The following is a 24164-nucleotide window of genomic DNA, read 5'->3' as shown; positions in this document are numbered from 1 at the left end:
CAGTGGGCAGCCACTAAGCAGGCACACGGGGGAGCAGTGTGTAGGGACGGTACCTTGCTCAGGGGTACCTCAGTAGATTTGAACCCCTAACCCTTCCGATCATGGGGCGACCACTCTACCTTCTGAGCTATTCCTTGATAGATTAATCAGCAGAGCAATCACAGAAAATATGCAATGCCTGCTTGCAGTAATATAGTACACACAAAAATAATATTGATGACAAAATATCACTATTCATTTTTTAAAAGCCATTTAATATACACAATGCATAAACAAAACAAAAAAAACCCCCATCACAACTACTTCTCAACTCGCACATTTAAGGTTGGTAGTAATTCTTATAGATCCAAAAAAGAAAACAGACAAATTAACACCAGAGAGATGCCACAATGGCAGTTTGATCAATCCTTAATCCAAAGGCATGCCATAAATAAAACTCTTTTGCAAGGAACAAGCTAATGAGCATTTGTCAAAGCAAAATACAATTTCTCGCTCACATAATTTATCCCATTAACAACACTACAGAACAATTGTGTGTCTAAACACAAGCACACTGGATGCTGAAAACCGACTTGACATTCCCATTTCTTTTAGTCCACTTTTAAATGAACACTGTTTGTAAAATAAAATGTGGTGAAGTCTTTGACCGTAAGGCATGGAGGAACAGCAGCCTAACCCTTTTCCAGTTTCAAGATGCATAGAGGATGTGATATGAGAACACTGAACAGAAAATGATTGTTTAAAAGAAATTCATGGATTCTTTGTTTACAGAAAGTTTCACATTTTCATATTTTTTTCCTTTATGGCTACATGAATAGTAATGTAAGGTCCAATCTAACAAAACTGGTAAAAAAAAAAAAAAAACTCCTAGAAGTTTATTCTATGCTGAAAAAGCACATAAACATAGTTTTCCCTGTAAACTTAACACAGTACAAACCTAAAAAAGCTTTCTTGTTGTCTTGGCTGTCTTATCATTTCTCCAATACAAATGTGAGAATGTCAAATTAAAACAGCAATCATTGAGAGTAAATAAAAAATAGGAGTTTCCCTTGGGTCAGCTGGGGAAAGTATTGTGTATATTTCTGTACTTTCAGGATTTGTCTGCTCTATGAATCATCCTTAAGTTTATTTTATTGACTGAAATTTATAAATTAATCCTTGCCCCTAATAATACATAAAGTAAAATATTACTTATCCAAACCATCAAGAAAAAAATTAACTAATAGATGCAGTTTGTACTAATAATGTAATGACACTAAAATAAAGTGACTCAATCACACCATCACAACAAACTGAAAAAAAAAAACACCTTTAAGTCAAAATGCAGGGCACAAGAGCAGACTCAGTGAGGAGCTACTAAAACCTCAAATGCTTGGTGGAGAAGGAAGAGGAGAAGCAGCAACAGCAGATGACGAATTACATCACTGTTTCTTTATTTGCCTTATTATCATTATTATCGACTGTCCCCAGAGCTTTCCTTAACAAGGCAACAACAGTTTAACTGCACTTGTGTGAGTGATTCATTCTGACTTAACAGGTGTCTTGTGGAAAACGAGTTTCTCTAACCCTAATTGCAGGGACTCTTTGTGACATTATCAGATGTGCATTTTCAACAGACTGAGTAAGTCAGTCATCAAAAAGACAAAACTTTGAGATGGTCTCGACTTGTGAAAGATAGAGGACACTAACATTTCTACATTTAATTAAAATGTAAATGATCTCAATTAAAAACATTTTATCATTTCTCCTTTTTGGGGAACGGTTGAATAGGTGTCAACATTTCAACTATCCAGCTGTGAAATTCAGTCACCTTTTACACATCTACATGGTCAGACACCAATAGAAGAATTTGCAAAGACTTTTTGCATGGACAAAAGAAGCAGCGGAAGTGTCAGGATCCAATATGAGCTTTGATCTAAATCAATAGTAGCTTCCAAGCAGTGAGGTCAACAGTTTTAGTCAAATGTTCAGGGAACTCCAACATGTAGGTTCATGTAGGCATGTTGAAAATGCATTTTTTCTCATTTATTATATATTACCTTACTTTACACATGTACAGTAGTTTAACATGTTCAACAGGCAGCCTGTGAGCTCACTGCAGAGGAAATCCTCTAACTTAAATCCTGCTGGCCTGTGATGTAGGCTGTTTGCAAATTTACTGGTGGGACTTCTGTCAGTGTGGTCACTCAATACAAGCATCAGCAGTAATGATGTAGTAGCAGTGAGGCAATGCTCAGTGGTAGCACCTATGATGATCATCATAGCTGAATGAAGAGTAGGCAGCGCAACTAACTTTGAACACCATGTCATCATTGTCATCATCATCATCATCGTCATTTAATGGCCACAGTCTCATGGTGTGAAAAGAAATATCCCCTTCCTCTCCTGCCCTTGTTTCTCCCTGGCAGACTTGCAGTGGTGTCATCCACTCTGCAGCCCTCTGTTGAGCAGTGATGAGCCCGGTGATGTGGGCCTACTCATCGTCCCATGTTTGCTGTAGCAGGAAGTTAGCAGCTAGATTCTCATTCTTCTCACAAGCAAAGTACGCCTGGATGACTAAACCTTCAGGGAATCCCAGTGCTTTTAACTGGAAAACAATGTCATTTACATTTTCAGTCCTCCTTTCACCTTATGGACAATTCAACAAGACTATTAAATGTAAAAACACACCTACTATAAAACATTCATGCTCGTGTTCCTGCATTTATGCATTCATTTGTTGTTTGAAAAATTACATGAAGAAAAACTATTAGGTATACATAACTGCTTGACTCTCTAACCAGCTGCCACAGAATTATCAAGAATATTGCAGAATACTGCCCTTCAAATTTGTATTTTTTCCAATGTGCATATTTAAGAATTTGTTTCATTAATGCTAACAGAAAAACATCAAGGATCCAGCAACATAATTTTCCATCACTGATGTTTCAACAAAAGTCATGGAAATTCAGTAGCAGGTTGTGTTCAGACTGATTTCCTTTCATATGTTTAAAAGAGAAAAATATTTGTTCCTAATTTCTGCAAAAATTGTGTAAATTTGGTGACTGTGTCAATGTGACTGGCAAACTCACCCTCTCAATTGCCTCTTTCTCCTGTGGGGTGACCTGGATGTAGTTAGTGTGTGGTGACCCATGGGTATCAGCATCTTCTCCTCCTGTATCTCCAGCTTGTGGCTCATTCAGCATCTGTACAAAACGCTCCTGGTGCTCTGTGATTTGCTGCAAGTTACACAGTTGAACTGTATATCAACCACCCAGTTTAGGCAAACTACAGTGGACATGGTAAACAAGTTAGTATAGTCACTTGGGGGGATTTTACATTGCATTAACATATCAGAGAAATGTTTCCTGAAAAATACATTTACAGATTTATTTCTTTATTGTTCTTACTATTAGGAACAGTTCTTTGAGATACCTTAAACAGTCAAACAGAAATTATATTAACAGACTCTGACAGAACGCCACTAGAGAACGGTGAGTTTTGTGCTGTGGTACCTGCAGCAGCTGTGGGTTGTCTCTCCCGAGCTGTTGCAGCAGGGCTGGCAGGAGGGCTGGGTTCTGCTGGATGATCTGTCTCATCTGCTGGAACTGAGGCTGGTTCCTCAGGAACTCCAGAGGGTTCCCTATGGAGCCAGACCCTCCTCCAGCAGTGACAGGCTGGCTGCTGGACACAGGCCCTGCTCAGGAGGGGACAAAATGTTAACTGTTGCTATTCAAGAAGAGATTACATTTTATAGGATACAATGTAAAGACAGTAAAACCAAACAGTGAAGTCTGTTCTGAGAGTGGCTTCATAGTTCTGTCTTGGTGCACGGTTTTGCTAAACCAGAAAGACTATCATGAGAAAATTTTGTTACTGCTCAGTGACAAAAATACTTATGAGGCCCTGAAACGAGACCCAGGAAGTGGTTAGGAAGAGGTTGATAAGATTGTCTGAAGCAGTTAGAACAAGACAACCATAGCTGTGTAGCTAGCCACAATGTAGCACATTATTATATACCAGCTAGCCCAAATTCAATAACCCTACAAATGTCACGACTGTTTCGTTTTCTGTCTTCCTTTATGTCAAAAGTGATAGCAGAGCTGTACGTTTTAATTTTTCAGAAATCCCTCAATCAGAACATGATATATCATCTTTAGATGGAAACTAGCTAGCTAACTCCTTGCTAACTTCATAAATTCTGTTTTCGTGGATGTCTGAATGTCAAACTTAATTGTTTCACCTGGTAGAGCAGACACACTGATCATTTTATTAAAGATGAAAGAATTTAAACAGCTTGTAACTCTCAGTGATGCCACAGTGTTCGTTTGACTTTGGGACCTGAAGCGGAGTTTGGACCCGGGAGCGGCTAATGACAACAGACTTAAAGACCGGATACCCAGGGGATGCTTCACCAAGTTTGTATGGTTTACATAAGATACATAAACAGGGTGTACCTTTAAGATCAATTGTCTGTATTCTCAACTCAGTCCCCTATAACAACTCAAAGTTTCTGGTTTTCATTCTTAACCCGTTGGTAGGCAGCTCTGAACACCACATCTAGAACACTTTGAATTTTGTTGAGAAGGTGAGAGACGTCATTATGGAGGCAGATAAAATAATAGTGTTGTACGATGTTACATCTCTCTTCACTTGTGTTCCAGTCACTGAAGCAGTGGCGGTAGTTTGCAAGAGATAACAGGATGACCCCAACCTGAGCAACACGACCACTCTCAGCACCAACCAAGTCTGTTTGGTCTTGGATCTGAGTCTTAATTCCACCTATTTCACATACAAGGGTCAGTACTACAGGCAGAAACATGTGTGTGCCTTGGCTTCCCCAGTTTCACCCATTGTCCCCAACTTGTACATGGAAGAAGGGGAAAAGAGGGCTCTGTTATCCTACCCTGGAACACCTCCACGTCATTGATTATGTGGATGACACCTGGATAAAAATGAAATCTCAGAACATACCAAAATTCAATAATCACGCGCGAACACATCAAATTCACCACGGAGGATATGACAGGCTAGCTGTGAGATTTCCATCTGTAATGGGGGACATTTAAACGCTGATGTGTACCGTAAACCAATGTATACAGATCAGTATTTAAGGTTTGACTCTCATCGTCCACTAGAGGCAAAACTTGGTGTTTTTCTACATGATAAAGAAAAAGTTGCTGTGAAAAGAAAGAAATCTGTCAGCATGACTCTTTTGACTTAAATTGGAAGAAATAAATGTGTAAACTTACAGAAAAAGTTCTGGTAGCTCATTGGCCAGACTGTCCAGTGTTTTGGTGTGGGGTTTAACTGTAGTCATAAAAAACAGAAATTTCTGTAGTAGAAAGTGAAAAACAGAAAGTTTTCTGTCATATAATTGTTTATTTCTTGATTCCTTTGTGTAGTATGAATGGTCATAAGGGAGATTTTTATCAATAGGAAAAACTGTAAAACTTACGGAAATACAGTTAAAGGTCCAATTTTATTAAACTGTTAAAAGTCCGGTTAAAAATCAAACAAGAAGAATTATAAATGGCTTCAAGTGTATATTCAGACCTGTGAGACTTCTTTAGACACTCAAAACACTGAGATATGGCTCTGTGGTACATGCAGACATTTCTGCATCTCTGCCATTCAAAGACGCTTTGTATAAAGGAAAAATTTGGACAAGCGAAATCCCTTCTGGATAAATGTTTTATAGTCAGATGAGAAAAAAATATTTGGACACAATGACAAGAGGAGTTGGAGGAGTAAAAGTGAGACGTTCACACCTAAGAACACTGTACCGACTGTCAAGCACGGTGGTGGTCTTACCATATTGTGTGAATGGTAGTGGTACACAGCACAAAGTGGAAATAGTAAAAAAGTGAAATAATCTAAAAAAGAAATACTTCCAAATTCTTCCTCTGGTGATGTTGAAGTTCCACTAGTGATAAAACGTTAATGGTGTGCAGAATTTTTGTGGACGTTGTGTAGCTTTAGACCACAGTTATTCCAGTTGTCATCTTGGCATAATTTCCATGTCCCCAGGAAGTTCATGCGGAGGAAACAAGCTGCCTTGTTTAAAACAGAAAGTTAAAGAGAAGTAAAAATAAATAAATAAATTGGGCTCTTACTACTGGGGGGTGCTGGAGGCTGCTGTGGTGGTTCTTCTGTAGAAGGTGTAGAGGGGTTGGCTGGAGTACTATGTCTACTTGGCTGTGGATTGTGCAGACCACTAGCCCTTGCTGGAATACCCTGCAACACATGAACAGTTACTGTATAGTTTACAATACAGCAGCAGCATGATTATGAAGCTGGTTAAACTCTCACCATGAGCAAGTACTCCACTGCTCTGTCTGGGTTGTTGTAACTGGCTCTTAGTGCAGCAACAACTTGCTCCCGCTCATATCCTATCGACATAATCTCTGACACCAGGTTTTCATATGCTGGTCCAGTCACTGTGGTAACAACAAGAGAGGTTTTCAGGGGCAGGAAAGTTGACCTGAACCTAGATGAAGTGCGCAGGTTGTTTTTGTGTTATTTGGCACAGTAGATATATCAATAGAACTAAATACAGAATAGTGATACTTGAAAGTCTGTAAATCTGTAAATTAAGAATTTTCTGCCTAAACAGTCCCAGGTGACTTCCTTCTTGAGTTATCGCATTTGCAAGATTTTCAGCAAACCTAACCTCTGGCCTTGAAATTCAAATTTGTCCAAGATTTCTAGTACTTGAACCTATGGTATAAATTTACATATTTTAATTTGCCTATTTCTCCAGTTATTATCTTCACAAACTTGTGTGTCCACGCTGCCTTTTTGTGCCTCCCCTTGTCTCTATGCAGCCTCAAAGAGATACAACCTCAAATATACAAAAGGTGGGATGTAATTTAAAATGTAAAATTAAGTGGAAAGCAATGATCTACTAATCTCAAAAAACCATATTAGGGCTGCACAAGTCATTTAATTTTAATCTCGACTTCAATATTTTGGTTTCTCACAGTAGAACAAACGTGATCAAGCAATACTAAAAGGAAATGCTCCAATACCCCAGTGTTGTTTAGTTCACTGCAGAACACATTTAACTTATTCTAACCAATGAAAACACAGACAGTGTAATTATTGTATGACGGCCAAGAAAAACAGTGCAGGGGTTGTTAACATGACTCATCCAACAGCATCTATTAAAGTGAACCTGTACGTCACAATATCCACAAATGTGCACTGAAATCACCAAGGCAATCACAAAAAGTCATATTCATTAAACATGGTGGGCAACAAAAGCTGTAGGAAAATGGTCAACATATTGAATGAAAGCTATGTTGCATATTATCTCTTGCAGCCATCTTTTCCAAAGTGGAAAAACCTCCCAATATTGTGGAAATGACTAACCATTTTCATTCAGTGGTTGGTTTGGTTGTACAGATTATTGCCTATTATCTAAAAACTCAGAAATAATACTGGTCCCACTTTGACCAGAATGGAGGCATTTGAGAAGGCTGCTTCTACTTATACATTGAAAAGAACTGGAGTTTTGCCTAATTGAATTATGTCATTCCAATTTAATCTTAGTTGTGGTACCAGGGAAGGCTTACTACCGTCACCATTAATATTCGACCTTTAACAACTGCTTTCAGTATGCTGACAACATTCTTCTAGCTTCAGTAATCCCCACACAGCAGCATCTGAGATCTCGTTTATTACTGATTCCAGGGTAGCTCAGGATATGCAGCATGTCACCCACTATGTATGGAAGGTTGGTGGTTTGATCTCTAGCTGCTCCGGTCTGCGTGCCAAATGTCCTTTGGGAAAATACTAACCCTAAGCTGGTCTCCGATGCATCCGAGTATGAATGTGTGTGAATGTTAGATAGAAAGCACTTACACAGGAAAACGTGCTTGTGTGAATGGGTGAACCAGTTCATTTTCCATTTGATCCATTCTCTGAAATTTCTGGTTGCATGATTAATTGGACTGTGTCAGAGGTCACGCCACTACCAGCACAGTACAAATGTATGTCATCAAGTGTGACATCAGTTAACCAGGTTTATTAAAACAAATATGCAAACCAAAATTCCCACTGTTATTCAGGCTATTCAATCAGCCATTCAAAACTTGGCTAATATGCATACATCTCTGTTGGGTAAGATCAGTCAGGGCGGGATGGCTGTTTCTCCCACAATGCATCTTATTATATCTATATGTTAATCAATAAAATACTAGTATAGAGATATGTGTCGACAAAAAACAAAAACAAACAAACAAGATTTTACTAAATAATTTTAAAATAGTTTATGTATGAGTAGCATTTATGGACCTTATCAAAGATATTGGCTGAAGAGGATGCTGATAACCCAACATAAAGACACACAAATGGATGAATGAGAAAGAAATTACAAGCCTGGGAGTGATGTCTTATCGTTTTGCTTTTTGTGATTAGTGACTGTTAGTCTTTGTTCTTTGGTTTACTATTAAAGATAGAAAACACTTTGAAGAACATATTTTTTAAAAAGAGAAAAAAGAAGCATTACATCTTTCTGTTGTGATCATTTCTGATTAAACAGCAAAAAGTGGACAGATCAACTGAAAGAACATCTCCATGATGTCAGGTCAGCTAGATGATACAAACTTTCAGATACTGTTCATTTGCTGTAGAAAGTTTTTAGGACTGCAACTTCTTCTTTTGTTCTCCACTTTCCAGTGAGATATGAAACATTTTTGACTAACAAAACATGTTATTAGTGCAAAAATACTTGCATATGGTTCCAGTTTTGCCATCTTTGGATTTTTTGTCATACATTCAGCTAAAAAAATGGAAACAAATTTTGTGGGGGTGTTTTGAGAGGCTGCAAGTAATAAAGCGCCTAAATATATAATTTAAGATTTGTTTTTTTTGTTGTGTGTTATGTCTTGACACAACTGTGGATCATCAGTTGAGTTATGACCCATAGGTCAGAGTTAAGAGACAAACAAAAAGATCAGGACTTAAATTGAGTAAGAAAGTAGCCAATGTCCAAACAAAAACAGTCTCACTCATTGGAAGCAAAACAGGAATAAATGAGAGGTAGCACCTGACTTTTGCACAGTACGGTACATCATAGGGGCTTTGGCTCAGGAACATGTTGTCTGCTAATTAGGAGGTTGGTGGCTCGTATCTTGCCAAAGTATTGCAGTGGGCAAGATACATTTCCAGTCAAGCTTGGGGAAAAAAATGCTGTCAATTACTGGCTAAAACTGCACTTATTTAGTCTGTATCTGTTTAAATGCTGAATTTTTCAATAGAAACTACTGTTCTAATTTCCTTACTATCTCCACGTATGCTGTAATATAGAAAATGTTTACTGTATCAGTCACAGTCTAATGATTAAAACAAAAAGCACCATATAATTAGTACATTAGTATTTTACTAGTTATGACAAAGAAAAGAATAATCGCTGATAATTACCCAGTATTGATGCTGCTTCTTCAAGAAGACCCAGTTCATCAACGAGGCTGAGAGAGATGAACAAACAAATAAAAACATGACATAAATGTTCATTCTAAAGAACCAGGATTTAGGATTTTAAGTGTTCCTTGCTCTATATTGAGGCACGATGCTATAACTTAAACGCTTATATCCACTATTGAAGTTCTCTTCCTGCATACGATGACTGTTTTTGTGAACTGCCACGATATAAATCAAACTGAATTGAGTGCCAGTAATATACTAAAACTAAAAAAAGTAAATAACATACATCATGTTCAGTTCCTCACTACAGCCACACTAACATGGCCAGAATGAATGAAACACTGATTAAACAATGAAAATGAATCCATATTCACCATGTTCATCAAGGTTGTGTTGTTTTATGATCGACTTACAGCAGCATACTTATGCTTGAAGAAAAAAAACTGTCACTGCAATTACTACTCAGCTTCACTATACGAAGAAAAGTACTGGGCCACCTACGCATTACATCTAAAGCTGTAATTATCCATGCTCTCACACAAGGCACAAAAGGACCTTGATTCTTTGAAGGTGACAAGACATGCAGAAACTAATTAGAGCTTCTTCAATATATAACCATCTACACTAGAATAATATGAGCTTACCTACCCATTTTACAACTTCTTATGATATTTCTTGATCAAACAATTAAACTGTCAAAGTTTACATAAAACTATTATCCAACCTTGAAGCAGAGGACTGGACTGGTGCTGTGCCAGATGGTTCATTCTCTGGGTCTTCCCTCAGCTCTTCTTCTGACTGGGCAGCAGGGGTGGGGCTATCTGTAGGGACTAACTCAGGGGCTTCCTGTACAGCTTCAGCAGCTGTGGAAGAGGCAACAGTGGCTGTGGAACCAGAGGCCAGAGCTGATTCTGAGTGTGAGTCCAAGGTGGGTTTTGCTGTTGCACCAACAGAAGCCACAGTGGTGTTTTCTTGAACAGAGGGCGGGGCTTCCGAGGGAGGCACTGACTGTGAGGCAGGTACAGCAGCAGACATTGTGTGTGTTGGTGTGGAGGGCACCTGTTTTGGGCCAGAGGCTGGTGCTGGTGCTGCAGCTGAGGGTGGCACTGGAGTTGCAGCTGGCGTGGGAACGGAGTGAGTGGCTGCTTCAGCAGGAGAGGTTGGTTTGGGCTAAAATGACATTTGAGAGCTGATTATTAGTGGTGTTGCTACGATAGTCAAACAAACACACAGTTACACACATGTAACTAAAACAGAATCCGTTAGGATGCAACCCTGTTAAACTACCCCAAGAAACATTTCCATATGAGCCCACAGTGGACAAGTGTGGATTAGCCCATGCCCATCATGGTTTTCTCTAGGCAATGCAGAGTGGGCTTTCCCATAGAAAACTCATATACTTCAAAGGGCAGAACTTCCCTTTATTTATAATAAGTAAATGTGACTACTAGAGAGAAGATTAAACCATAGAACATTATTACACTTTCAGAAATATGACTCTGAGAGAAAGCGACTCATTGAATTCTAATATATTTGTAAGTTTGCTCACTTACAAAGAAATTAATTTTTGTGCCAATTTATTTTAATTGTGAGAGACAGGATATTAAATATACATTAAAGAACATATTACATCAAAGTTATAAATTGTTGTGCATGTCATTGAGGGAAATAAATCTTTGATCTCCCACAACCGAGCCCACGGATTGGTCACAACCAATCAGTCAATTCGATCAACTACAGATACTCCTGCACTCAACTCATTAAGTATATAAAGCACACCTGTCCACAGAATAACTTCTTTCCATTATAACCTCTCCACACCATGGATAAGACCAATGACCTCTTAAAGGACGTCACAGAGAAGACAGTAGGCTTGGGAGAAAGTGCTGTGGTCAGATGGAACCAAAATCAATCTCTTTAGCATCAACTTGACCCACTGTGGAGAAAGAGAGATGCTAGTGTGTGACCCAAAGAAAATCAGCCCACAGCCAAGCACAAAGGTATGTATTGTAAACTCTTGGATGAGAAGCCCCCTCTACCAGAACACTGATGATGAGTGTTGACTTAGTATTATAGCATGGCAATGACCCAAACCATACCACCAAGGCAACAAATGAGTGCCTAAAAAAGAAGCATGTTAAGATGAGGGATTGGTCAGCGTCCAGACCTCAGTCCTAGAAGATCTGTGAGGGAGCTGAAAGCTTTGTGTTGAGGCAAGCAGGAGGCAAGGAATCTACATGATTTAGAGAGTTTCTGTGAAGAGGAGTGGGACAAAATTCCACATATAACAACTGTCACCACTGTGCTCGCCAAGTTGGTCATGTTTTGCTCGGGGATCAAATACTTACTTCACTCAATGACATGCAAAAGAACTAATAACTTTTTTGTAATGCTTCGCAGGTAAGACAGAACAGCTTGTGAGCAAAAACTCTGTAAGTGGGGCATATAAAACTAGTTTTCAGAGATATTCAAGGATATGAAAAATATGTTATTAGAAATTTTTGCAGATATTAAAACGTCACTAGAAGAACCAAAGGTGTGAAAAAATGTATACCAATTAAATAGATTCAGGAAAAATGAACTAACAGAGGGTTAGTTAGACCACAAGGTTCTAACAGAGGCTTAGTGCCGAAATACAGGGATATGATAGCAGTATTGGTAATACATGGCAGGCAAAGAGTTAAGCACTAGTTCAAAAGTCTTCAGGAGAACTTTGTTGTGCACAACTTTAACTGGACAAGGATTGCAATAAATAACTGTGATAGTGTTAAGAATTGATGCTTAGTGTATATTAGTGTATTGATATCGTTTTTATGGAGGAAGTGCACAGAACCAATATAGTCACCCTGGCAGCCATCACAAGCTATAGTAAAACTGAGTAAATAAAAACAAGCAAGCTCACAGCAACAAAGTTGTGTGTATAACATGACCGTCTAAAGAAGAAACCAAAGACACTAACCTTGGTAACCATGACCACCACAAAGTTCTTCTCATCGATTTTGTACTCTTTCAGTGGGATATCATCGTTTAAGATTTTGCCTGTGACATTCACACAGAAACAGCAAGTGACAAAAGATATGACAGAATTATTGAACACTGACTATGAAACAGATTTATAGGCTGTAACCTTTACATGTAGGGTGTATAGAAAATATAAACGTAGCCAATGTGAAATCAATCACTGGTTTAGGAAGTCCCATCAAAAAGCTTTGAGCTGAGCATTTTCACTGTTGCTATCACGCACTCATAGTGTGACTCCAAGGCAAGCAACTGCAAGTGGCATCATCCTTCTTCTATAATTTACGAAACAAAAAGTTTTATGCACTTCTACAATGGCTTCCCTTTTTAAAACTGCAAGATACACTTAAGTTTCTTTTAAAATTTTATTAACATGGTTATGAATATGTTATTAGGCACTTTTGCATTTCAAAACTCTGTTTCCTGCTTTCCTTGCATTTTGCTTATTTGGTTATTATTTGGTTTCTGCTTATTATGTAAAAACTACCACAGTTGTTTCCGGTCAATAATAACACACCTTTAAGCTACCAAAGGTAATTGAGTGGTAATAACACATTATTAATACTTGTTTCTGACTTGTTACCTACTATTGCCACTTTCTTACAGTGCTGTGTTTCCACATTATTACCCCCAGTTTTGGGCCATTATTATCCAATTACATAAATTTCAGTGTAATATTTCTCAACTGTAACCACTGTTGCTACCACAATATTACTTTAGTATTAAGTGGTTATTACTTTGGTAACTGAATGGTAATAACTTAGAACTTACCACCTTATTATGTTCTGTTCCTCCGTGTTATCCTACTAAACTATTACAAGGCTGTAATAAAAAGCGCTACCAATATGTTTTTTTGGAAGGTCAAGCTTTTTAACAAGCTGCTTAAAGCCCTTATCATGTAACTGCATCAGTAATAAGCTAATAATTGTTTTCACATCTGAAATAACCTGTGACCAAATGTTTAAGGGCCCTCCCCAGTCCAGTCAGACAGAGATCTCTGAGCTATGCCTTAAAAAGCAATCTAGCTGGATACCTAGACTGATATTAACTAGGTCATGTTTTAGGAAAGAAAGGACACCACATTGAATGGTACAAATGAGAATTATCATCCTACTAATGGGTGAATTCTAAAACACCTTGAAACTCCCAGAAAAAAAAATGTGGCAGGCTAGTCCATTTTGCAGAAATTTCACTGCAGCAATTCAAAGTAGTACTCCATAGTTTGTATGTCCCCCACCCGCTTGCCTGACAAGGTAGGGGCACTCTCCTAGTGAGACGATGGGTGGTGTCCTAAGAGGATTTATTCCCAGATCAGGACCAGGGCATCACTGAGCTCGTGGACAATCTGAGGTGCAACCTGGTGCTGCAACCTCCTACAACTGCATTCTCTCATAACATGAGGCCACAAACTGTCACGCACCGGGAGGGGCCTGGACCCAGTGTGCTAGCATAGTGTCTGACAGGACAAAGACAGGCTGTAGAAGAGAGCCAGAGAGTAATATTTTCTTCTTCTTTTTTGAGTGAATCTAAGTGAATTACTTTAATTTCTCTGGGAGTCACAATAAAAATTCTACTTTTACATTCAGTCTTTTGGCCCATATCAGCACCTAATAAGCTCAGACAAATATATGATACTGAACTCACTTTAAGAATAATCAGTATGTGCAGTTTGCTATGTGATCATGAAACTGATCGGAAATAACTAAACTAATCAAAATTTGTGGCTATTATTTATTATCCTCATAGGTTTTCTCTAACTGATAACGCTGGCAAATGTGTAGTTTGAAGAAACTTTTAATAACTCCTTTAACATGTTAAGAAAGAAACCTTTGATGATGGAGATGACTGGTTTCATGAAACAGGCAAGATCGATGACTGTAAAAAAAGATGGACAACGTGGCAGCCCCACCCCAAATGTCAGCTATTTGTGACAGCCTTTTTCTGTCTTACAACAGTGTCGGCATGAGAATAATTAGTACTAAGAACAGAAATAAAAATAATCGAATCTGTTTTTTGTGGTTCATTCATTCATCTAATTAGTTTTGGATTAATGTTTGGGTAACGCTAATAGAAGTCTATCAATGTCAAAAATTTTGCCAGTGTGATTTCACGTTTATGTTTGATTAAAATCCAGTAGGGCATGAGATGTTTATGTTAAAACTGCTGCAGTGTTGTCAAATTATAGGACATGAATGTGCTTATGAATACTAGGGTGACTGTGACTTTGCTCATTTTTATTAAGAAATAATATTTTTTCCACTGTGCTGTCTTGTACCAGTTTCTCTTTTTTGGTAATGACTTTTCTTCATTTGGAGAAAACCATTTCAAATGATGCTGAGGAATTGTGCTGTATCATACAAAACAACTGTGTAGGATTGGATATATGCACCTCTACATACCCAGGTGTTGCTGTAACCCATTTACTTGGCACACAACAAATACTTTACCTTGGAATAAAGATAAAAGAAGAAAAAAAAACCTTGTGAATATTATAGAAGTAACACATTTAATTATTTACAGTAATATAATGTGTAATACTTCATTGCAAGAGATCAGCTCAAAGAATTAATTACTTCTTTATCTTCTTTCTGTGGCAGCAATGGAAGGCTTATCAGGCTATAGATGACAAACCAGGCTGCAGAAGCAGCAACGCCTCTGTATGAGCGGACTGTAACACCATGACATCAACAACACTGGACATAAAACCTGCTTTCATTCTATCCTGTACTGTCATCAATAGAAAAGTTAGGAAAATATAACATTTGAAGACAATGTCAGAAAATAACATGAAAATGTGCTATTATTACTACTGTTTATATGGCCATTATTAGGGGTGCTCTGGTGAAAAAGGGTCTAAACTTGCCTATGCTAACAACCACGTTGTTATAATTACAAAAACACACCGCAACATCTTATTGTTCTACAACATTTAACTCTTTAGCTCCTGTTAATTCATTTGCTAGACTAGCCGTTAGCATACATACTGTGTTAGAGGCATGTTGCTATCTAGTTAGCAATGCTACACACCTGTTACTACTGCACACTCCACAGAGGCCCAGAGTTACTGTTCATACCATAATTATCTGGAAATTAACTGTTGCCCTGAGATTTTACATAAGACAAAAGATAATATAAAAATGATGTTTTAAACAGTATTAGATCAATTACACTCACAGAGCACTCTCATACCTGGTAACATGGAAACTTTAAATAAAATGTTAGATTTAAAAGCACAGCAGCAGAAGGCGGTGTCATTTTTCTATTTATTTATTAGAATCATCAACAGATACATTCACCCTGGGGGAAACCAGTGACCAGCAGGACCACAGCTGTCCTTTGCCAGATGTTCTGTTTAACTACTGAGAAAGACGTCATTTCAGAAACATCAGGAAGACTGAAGCTCATCGCAGGGATCAAGCAGGACTCAAACTGTTTACCAGCAGCGCCCTCAGAGGGAAATCATCAGACCTCCGCCTTAAGCCCATTCCAGAAAATGTGCAACCCCAGCACATCATGAACGGTGTGACAGCGACATTTGCTTTGTGTGCTGTTAGAAGTACTGCACATCATCCTCATGTAAAGAGGCTCTGGACTCACATGATCAGGTTATATTCAGTCCTGTAGCTAGTTATATATTTAATATATATATTATCCTCTCTGATTATTCTGGTATGAATGACTCAATTACAAATAACACACACAGTGTGAAAGAACTGCCTGATTAATCCCTTTGACTTTTTGTCTTTAACTTTATCAATAAAACAGCTGCAGCTTTCACTGAAAGCACACAATATGGTGCTTTAGCCTTTGCACTTTTTTCATTAGTTAATGTTGGAGTTACTGCAAAGTGTGAATCATAGGATGATCTGTCTGCTGTCAATGGGTGGCGCTGAGGTTAAATCTGAGGGCAGCTCCTGTAATCACAAAGAGAACAGAATCAACACAAACCGTAAAATGTTCATCCCTCAAATGTGAAATAAATTTGATCCTTTCCTGTCCTCACACGCTTCAGGATCTGCAGTTCTACGCTTACATTTTTTCAGTTCTACAGTTCTGCTGACATTACAGTTTAATGTTTACCTTTGAGTTGTTGGTGGTTTTTAAATTGTGATTTCCAAACATGAGATGATGGAGCAGCTTTCCAGTCCTGGTGCATCGTGGTCAGCTGCAGGGAAACAGACAAACATATGGACGTATCATTACCAGTGTTTGAGCTGCTGCCTGAGTATTGTAAACTGTAACTGTGAGAACATTTTCAGTCCTCTGCAATTCACCTACAGTAAAAATTGTGCTGATGACAAGTTATTGAACAATTGCAAGGTTTTTGTAAATTTCGTGTTACTGTCCTTACAGATGTGGCTAGAGAGAGAAAACATGCTGCTGTTTGCACATATTTAATAATCAGCTCTACACAGAGCTGAAGGACAGTCCAGCCTGTTGCTTTTCCAATCTTAACACACGTTAGTTAGTGACTGAACAGGCCGGTGACTTTTCTCTGTTTCTCATGTAACTGGTTTTAGCGCCTCACCTTCAGCTGCAGGTCTGAACATCCTTTAGTTCAGTACAGTCAGAGCAGCTGAGCAAATGTCTGAACTACAGCACTGAATTTAATGAACATTCAAGCTCAAAGTGTCGGCTCTCAGTTCATTCATGTGCACAGATTAACTGATGAACGCCGCTTTCCCTGACAGCCGACTGCTCATCGTAGCTAGCTAGCCAAGGACATAGTTGCTAAATAGCTGACAAACACGCATTTAACTTACCGAAAAAGTACGCCAGGGCCTGGGGTCCTTCTGTCGGTTAATCCAGTTTACTGCAGAACACCTCACGCTGTCAGTTTGAAACAGTCTATTGTGGTTTTGGAAAGTAAACGCTGGACCTCCTCTCAGGGTCCTGATCCTCCATTCCCAAACAGAGATGTGCAAGTTTCTCCGTGACTGCAGCTGCCAGTCAGAGTGTTATGATGACCCCAATTCAACAGCATTATGGTAGTAGTCAAGCTCAAACTTATGAGACTTATGCTCACCTTTAATTTCAGTTGTGACATTTAAATTTTTCTAATATACATTTAATCTGGGGCAGCCTCTTGTGTGGTGGTTAGCACTGTCGCCTCACACCAAGAAGTTTGTGGGTTCAAATCTACCATGTGTCCGAGGCCTTTCTGTTCTCCCTGGGTCCTCCTCTCACAGTCCAAAGACATGCACTAAGTGGGGTTAGGTTAGCTGGTCTTTTTAAATAGGTGCAAATGTCAGTGCAAGTGGTTGTCTGTCTCTCTGTGTTGGCCCTGCAGCAGACTGTCCAGAGTGTACCCTGCCTCTTGCCCTACGGTAGCTGGGATAAGCTCCAGCACCCCCACGGCCCTGAATAGATAAGCAGAAGAGGACGGATGGATGGATGAATACGTTTAATCTGTTCAGAACATGTATTATTCCATATAGCAATGAGAAATCTTTTCTGCAGAGAAAGTACTTTTAGATTTAATACTTTAAGTTAAATTTTCCAATAAAAAACAGTTTAGTGTGTTGAAGCGGTTTTACTTTCTGTTTTTTTTCCAATGTACTTTTTGTGGCTTTTACTCTTTATTGTGTTCGGACAGTGGAGAGAAGACAGGAAAGCTGGGGTTAGAGGACAAATAGAAGCATTAGCAGATTGGAGCCTGGACCTCTGCTTTAGTCTTACAGCATATGGAAAACCTGCTCAGCCCAGTGAGTTAGATTAAAATCCTTCAGTCAGGAAGTTGAACATAGTGACATTCAAGTCATGTAAAAGAAAAGACAACAATTTTTGTAATTTTAATACAAACTGCAACAAACATATAAGGCTTTTTTCTGAAATGTATAAAGATGGCAGTCTTCATTTCAATTATATCTCGACTGCTTGATGTGGCGGTGTCTGTACTAAAACTTAGGCACATAACTTACTAGGTATTGTCACTTGTTTCTCAGACAATCTTTTAAGATCAGATGATAGCGGGAGAGGTCGTGAAGTGGAGAACTGTTTAAATGCCACATTGTTTGCAGCTTATCCACCTCTGCCACAGCTGTTCTATTCAATTTAATTACTATAATTATAGTGTGTTTGCAGTCTGCATTTCCCAAATTAATTATACTGGGTAAATTATTATTACTATTTTTTTTTGAGGTAATGACATGAGAAACAAGGTCTGATTAAAACACAGCTATTATTTTCTCTTAACCTTCAAGCTTACCTGCATAGATGAGTTTCTGTCCCACTGAAGGAAATGCATCTTTACCTCTGTGCTCTTCTATTTTCTCCTTCAGGGCTTTCACCTGTCAAACATATCAAGAAATATTAGTTGGAATGAGCTCTTCTTACTATCCTTTGTCTGAGAACTGACAGATCCATTTATCTGCACTCACTGTCTCACGTCAAAGGGATTATTTGTGATTATCAATATAACTGAAAATGTAACTATTTAAAATGAGAGCACAGTTAAGAGTTTGATTGTTGCTTTTATAAGTCCAGTTATGCCATTTTGCCACAACACCGCCTAATATGTTTTGACAGTTTAACTGCATACATCTGTCACAAAAAACAAAGCTGTTCATTGTTTTTACGTGACATATTAAAATCAGAGTTTTTAAAGAATGCATTTTCCTAAATGGAAAAATAAATAATGGACTGGTTCTTATATAGCGCTTTTCTACTCTTCTGAGCACTCAAAGCGCTTTATACAACTGTAATAAATAATCACAAGTACAGTGATGTTAAATACAATTACTTTGACTTTTTGGGAGATTTTCTTACTTTAACCAGAGACACAAAGTGTTGCTGTATTATATCTCCTGGTTCTCATGACGATTTCTAATTAGAACATTGTTATAAGTTGATGTGGATTAATTTATGCCTTTTATTAGGTTGTAAATTCTTTTTAACAGCTGCACCTCTTGCATGTTAAACTATGATCCCCTGGGTCCTCCTGTACTGGCCTGCTCTCTCTCTCTGTCTATATGTGTGTTTTGTGCTTTGGGCTTGTTCCAGAAAGCATCTCCCACCCCGCGCCCCTCGACCCTCCTGATGAGGCACACCTGGCAGCTGTTGGCTAATTAACCCTCCAGGTCCAGGGTTTAATTGGCCGTTTTTCACTACTTTTGATTTTGCCTTTGTATTTCACCTTTAAAACTTGCCTTGTTTGATATCATTCTTTTCAGCACAACCTCACATGTCTGAATTTAGAGTTATTGTTTTATATTAAGACACCGTGTTAACACAATTGATCTAAAATTACACAAAAATCATAAAATCCAAGTTAGAAAAAGTCATATTTTTTACTGTAAAAACCACAAACAATGTTTAATGTTTAAATGCAAATATAAATTGTAAATTTAAACAGCTAATGCCTCGGGATGCCACACTTTGTGCCACTCCAAAAATAGTTTCTGTTCACCACAAGACAGCCGAGCACATCACAGGGATAACCTGCAGGCCTGACATCACTACTGTTTTTACCGTTTCTTCCCACACTAGATGTGATGATAGTATTCAGAAAAAGTATGAGTGAAGTATTTTTCTCATCATAACTCTGGTTTTACGTAGCCTATCAACACAATGTTAAAACTGGTACATAGTTTGAAGTCCACACTTTCAACACAAATATCAGCATCAGAATACGTTATTAATCCCTAAGAAAATTTAGTGGTTAAGTTGCTCCAAGACAATAACAGTAACAGACTGAACTATATTAAATAATACAATACATACAAAATTTACAAAATGTTCAAATAGCTCAATTATATTACAGAGGTGAAATATATATAACTGACAGTTTACTGTAAACTAGTTATTTGTTATTTTTCACTTTAGAGAATGTGCAAACCAACCCCAGCTCCCACAGTTCCACCCCACAGGACAGACAGCATGGTCACAGCAGCCTACATCAAAACACCCCCTCTGCCCCTCCTCTGCAAGACGGCAACCAGACCATGGTAGTGGGCTCACCCCCTGTTCTGCTCACTCAAATCGGAACAGGGGGTGACGCCATTCAGTGTGATCCCCCCCAAGGCCGTATATGTATGTGTTATGAGAGTGTAAGTAATGTGAGTATAAAATTGAGTTGCAGGTGGCCAGGAGGGGACCTGTGCTAGACCCCCACCCCAGCCCGGTGGCGGAGAACCCCCAAAACCCTCCAGTTCATGAGGAGAGTCTTCTTAGCGATGCATAGGGCGGTGAGAGCCATGTGAACTGTATTCATCTCTGTAGTGCCATCATGTAAGTCGCCCAATAAGCAAACTGAAGGGGAGGCTGGAATGCTACATTTCAGACACTTTGACAAGTCTTCACATATCCCACGGCAAAACCTCTGAACAGGTGGACAGAACCTAAGAGCGTGGCTATAATTGTCAGGTGTATGGCCTTAACAGTGTGAGCAGTTGTTAGATGATGTAAAACCCATCATGAACATCTGTTGACCTGTATAGTGCAGTCTGTGTAGTATTTTGCATTGTATTAATTGTAGACTGGGATTTCTAATTAATTTAAAGGTTTTTAAACATATCTGAGACCAGAAGTTTTGGTCTAAGAAGACTGATAGATATATTTTAATCAGCTTATCGAATAATCTGAAACTCTTGAGATCGTCTTTTAATATAATTACCTCAAAAAGAGAGTGGTTTGTGAGTGTTGGAGAAAAAGTAACACATCATCTGCATAAAGACTGATTTTATGTTCTACGTTCTTGCATTTTATGCTCTCGATCACTATAGCCTGGTTTTAGTAGGAGACTAATGTTGGGAGAATTCATATTTGGTGGTAGTCTGATATTTTTCTTGATTTCCTGCAACATTATGTGGAATACTGGTGCCAGAATTCTCTACTTGAAATCCATCTGGACCTGGAGCTTTACTATTGGGCGTACTTTTCGGGGCTTTCTGGAGTTCAACTGATGTCAGCGGTGAAGCCAGTGCTATTGCTTGACTGTCTGATCATTTCAGAAAGATTACGTTGTCAAGAAATGGATCGATTTCATTTTTTGATGGGTTCGTCTGTTGGTAATATGAAGTTTTGTAAAATTTCTTGAAAGTGTTGTTTATTCTTTCAGGGTCATATAATGTGTTCCCAGATAAGTCTTTAATGGCACCTATAGTCATTTTTCTTTCTTTATTTTTAACTGGTTAGAAATCGACCTGAATTGTTACCATGTTCAAACTTTTGCAAGTAGTCTTTGTAGTAAGAATTTAATTTTTTTTTATTGAAAATTTAATTTAATTCTAGTTTTGTTTATGTATTTTTTTCAGAATTTTCCTGTTCCTGGGAGGACACTTCTACGATTTGATTATTTCTACTAATTCCTGAATATGTTTGTTTTCTCTTTTCTTTTTATGTGACGAGAATTAAATTATTTTACCTCTCATCACAGCTTTTCCTGCTTCCCAGAAAACAGATGCTGATGGTCCAGGCAGGTCGTTACAGTCTAAATATAAAGCTCACTGTTTTTTAAAATATTTAATTAAATCTTCATCTTTAAGCAATGATGTATTTAATCTCCAGTTTTTACTTGGTGTAATGATTTTCTAACTTATTAGAATTAAAGATACAGACATCTTAGTATCTCAGTGCATCTCAGTGTCTGAAATGTCACTTTACAGTGAGCTGCTGACTAGGAAATAATAGAAACGAGAGTAGGAGTAATGGATATGTGAGAATAAAGCATAATTCTTACGGTTAGGGTGGAATCGGTTATCATGTACTGTTTAACTATATTTGTGGACAGCCAATTGCGCTGAGTTCCTGCTGAATTCAGCTGTCCATTTCTTCATTTAGTCCAAAGTTGAGGTCGCCCCCAAGAACAAGTAAGCAATCTAGGGAGAGTGCAGTAAAAAAAACGTGGAAGAATGATCTCCGTATACACTTACAATACAGAACTTTTTGTTAAGTATGGATAATTTACTAATTAGAATTCTTCCCTCTGGATCTATAACTGTGAGTACTGTGAAATTAATATTTTTATGTGTTAAAATCACTACATTCCTCTGCCTAGAGCTATAGCAGGCTGAGAACACATTAGGAAACAAAGGTGTTTTAAGTTCATGCGGCAGGTCTCTGAGTCTCTTGTAATAAAACAACATATGCCTGTAGTTTGTTTTAAACTGGTTAAATATCTTTACCCTCTTTTCTCTGGAGGCAGCTCAATGCACATTCCATGTGACAAACCTTACGGCAATCAAGCGCATCAGTATAACAAAAGGTCCACTTGGGAAAATAAATGTGTTGGGTGAAATTTCCGTTTTAAAAAGATAATAGTAATGAATTGAGCAATTTTACATTTTTAAAATGACTTGACAGTTACATAAAAAGCTATAAGCTCATTATATAGCTCATGGTACACTTTTACATCAGTATATATTTGCATAACCAACTGATAAGAAGACATGTAAAGAAGAACTAAACACCAAACACTTTGTGATTCCAATGATTGTTACAGTCCCTGCCATTAACATGACATAATACTTAAAATGTTATTAAAAACGTTATTAGTTGAATAAACATAATTTAATTTGATGAACTATTATTTGATGAGGAAACCTTTTTTTTTTTAATCTAACAGATTTAACGATCAGCCATCCCAGTGTTACATTTGCGGACAGGCTTAAAATACTGCACCGTCATTCATGGTGATATACTGAAACAAGTCCGAGTGAAACAGTGTCAAGTGAAATAACAAAACACACATATTTCCGGTCTGTTATTTCAACGTACACACATGCTGCTTATTCACTGCATAACGTCACAACGAAACCCAGTGAATACACAAACACCATCCATGAGTAAACTGCAGGTTTTCCATTCATGCAGCTTCTTCCGCATGGTTGTGGTGGGGATGGAGCCTACTTTTCGATAGTGTTTTATTCTTTTATTTTGAAGGAAAATGTGGTCTATTCCTGTCTTTCCTGCGCTATAGTACCTTATGTGAACTCTGCGATACTGCAGAACTGATAACTTGTCTGGAAGCATTTTTGTCACATCGACGTAATGTTATTTATTTTGGGGGGTTTTGTAATAAAAAAAAAACTGATTTATCTCAATTTAAACACCCTTTACTATGGCCATTTCCCCACACCGGGTAAAATTCCCGCATGCCTCAGCCAGCCCCCCGAGCCCGACCATGTTTACTTCGGCCCCGTTAACTTCTACTCACCGTCAGTTCTGGGTCTATTTCGATTCTGAACGTCTGCTGTTGGAGTGTCTTCAGTGTTATAGTTAGCATCTTTCCGGTGGTTCTCGGACAACAGTGGACTCGGAAGAATTTCTCAACAGCAGCAGCTCTTTTTTTGTCAGTATTTTTCCGGCTCTGTATATATGTGTGACTCAGCTGTCTTAGTGCCGCTGAGCATGCTGGCCACCCACGCCATCTACTGCTGGAGTCACAGTATGACATGCTGCTGACTTCACATCCTGTCGGAAATACCCAACTCTAAGCACAAAAATATTTACAATGATTATAATTCAATTAAATTCAGTTTAAATCACAACACAGCTACCTCAAGGAGATTAAAAATTTTAATTAGAGCCTCCAAATTTAACTCACAAATAGTCCCTTTAGTACAGATTGTCAGGGATTAGAGATATCAATGCAACTATTTTGTTTTTGTCTATTCAAAGCTCGCCTGTCAAACTCAGTCAGCTGATCACGCTGAATGAAGCATTTAAAATGTTCAAATGTAATCAGCGACATCAACTGAAGCAAGCTGCAGCCCAGTGCTTCACAATAAATGAGCTAT

At 38.2% G+C, this 24164-nt stretch overlaps 1 protein-coding gene across 1 annotated transcript; it reads right to left on the bottom strand.

Annotated features, from left to right (window-relative positions):
- Positions 1–252: 252 nt before the first annotated feature.
- On the bottom strand, positions 253–23788 carry rad23ab (RAD23 homolog A, nucleotide excision repair protein b). Its single transcript, XM_006781106.3, has 10 exons — positions 23582–23788; positions 18635–18716; positions 12368–12447; positions 10133–10578; positions 9406–9452; positions 6292–6419; positions 6096–6216; positions 3495–3676; positions 3072–3218; positions 253–2587 (listed from the first exon to the last, which is right to left on the bottom strand). Exons 1-10 carry the CDS (start codon positions 23648–23650, stop codon positions 2474–2476), a joined length of 1416 nt encoding a protein of 471 aa, XP_006781169.2. The 5' UTR covers positions 23651–23788; the 3' UTR covers positions 253–2473.
- Between the last annotated feature and the right edge of the window lie 376 nt (positions 23789–24164).

This window comes from Neolamprologus brichardi, chromosome 17 (genome assembly GCF_056152115.1).
Source record: "Neolamprologus brichardi isolate AB-2024 chromosome 17, ASM5615211v1, whole genome shotgun sequence".
Lineage (NCBI taxonomy): Eukaryota > Metazoa > Chordata > Actinopteri > Cichliformes > Cichlidae > Neolamprologus > Neolamprologus brichardi.
Note: the sequence above shows the minus strand (reverse complement) of the source record. Positions and strands in the feature narration are given on the sequence as shown.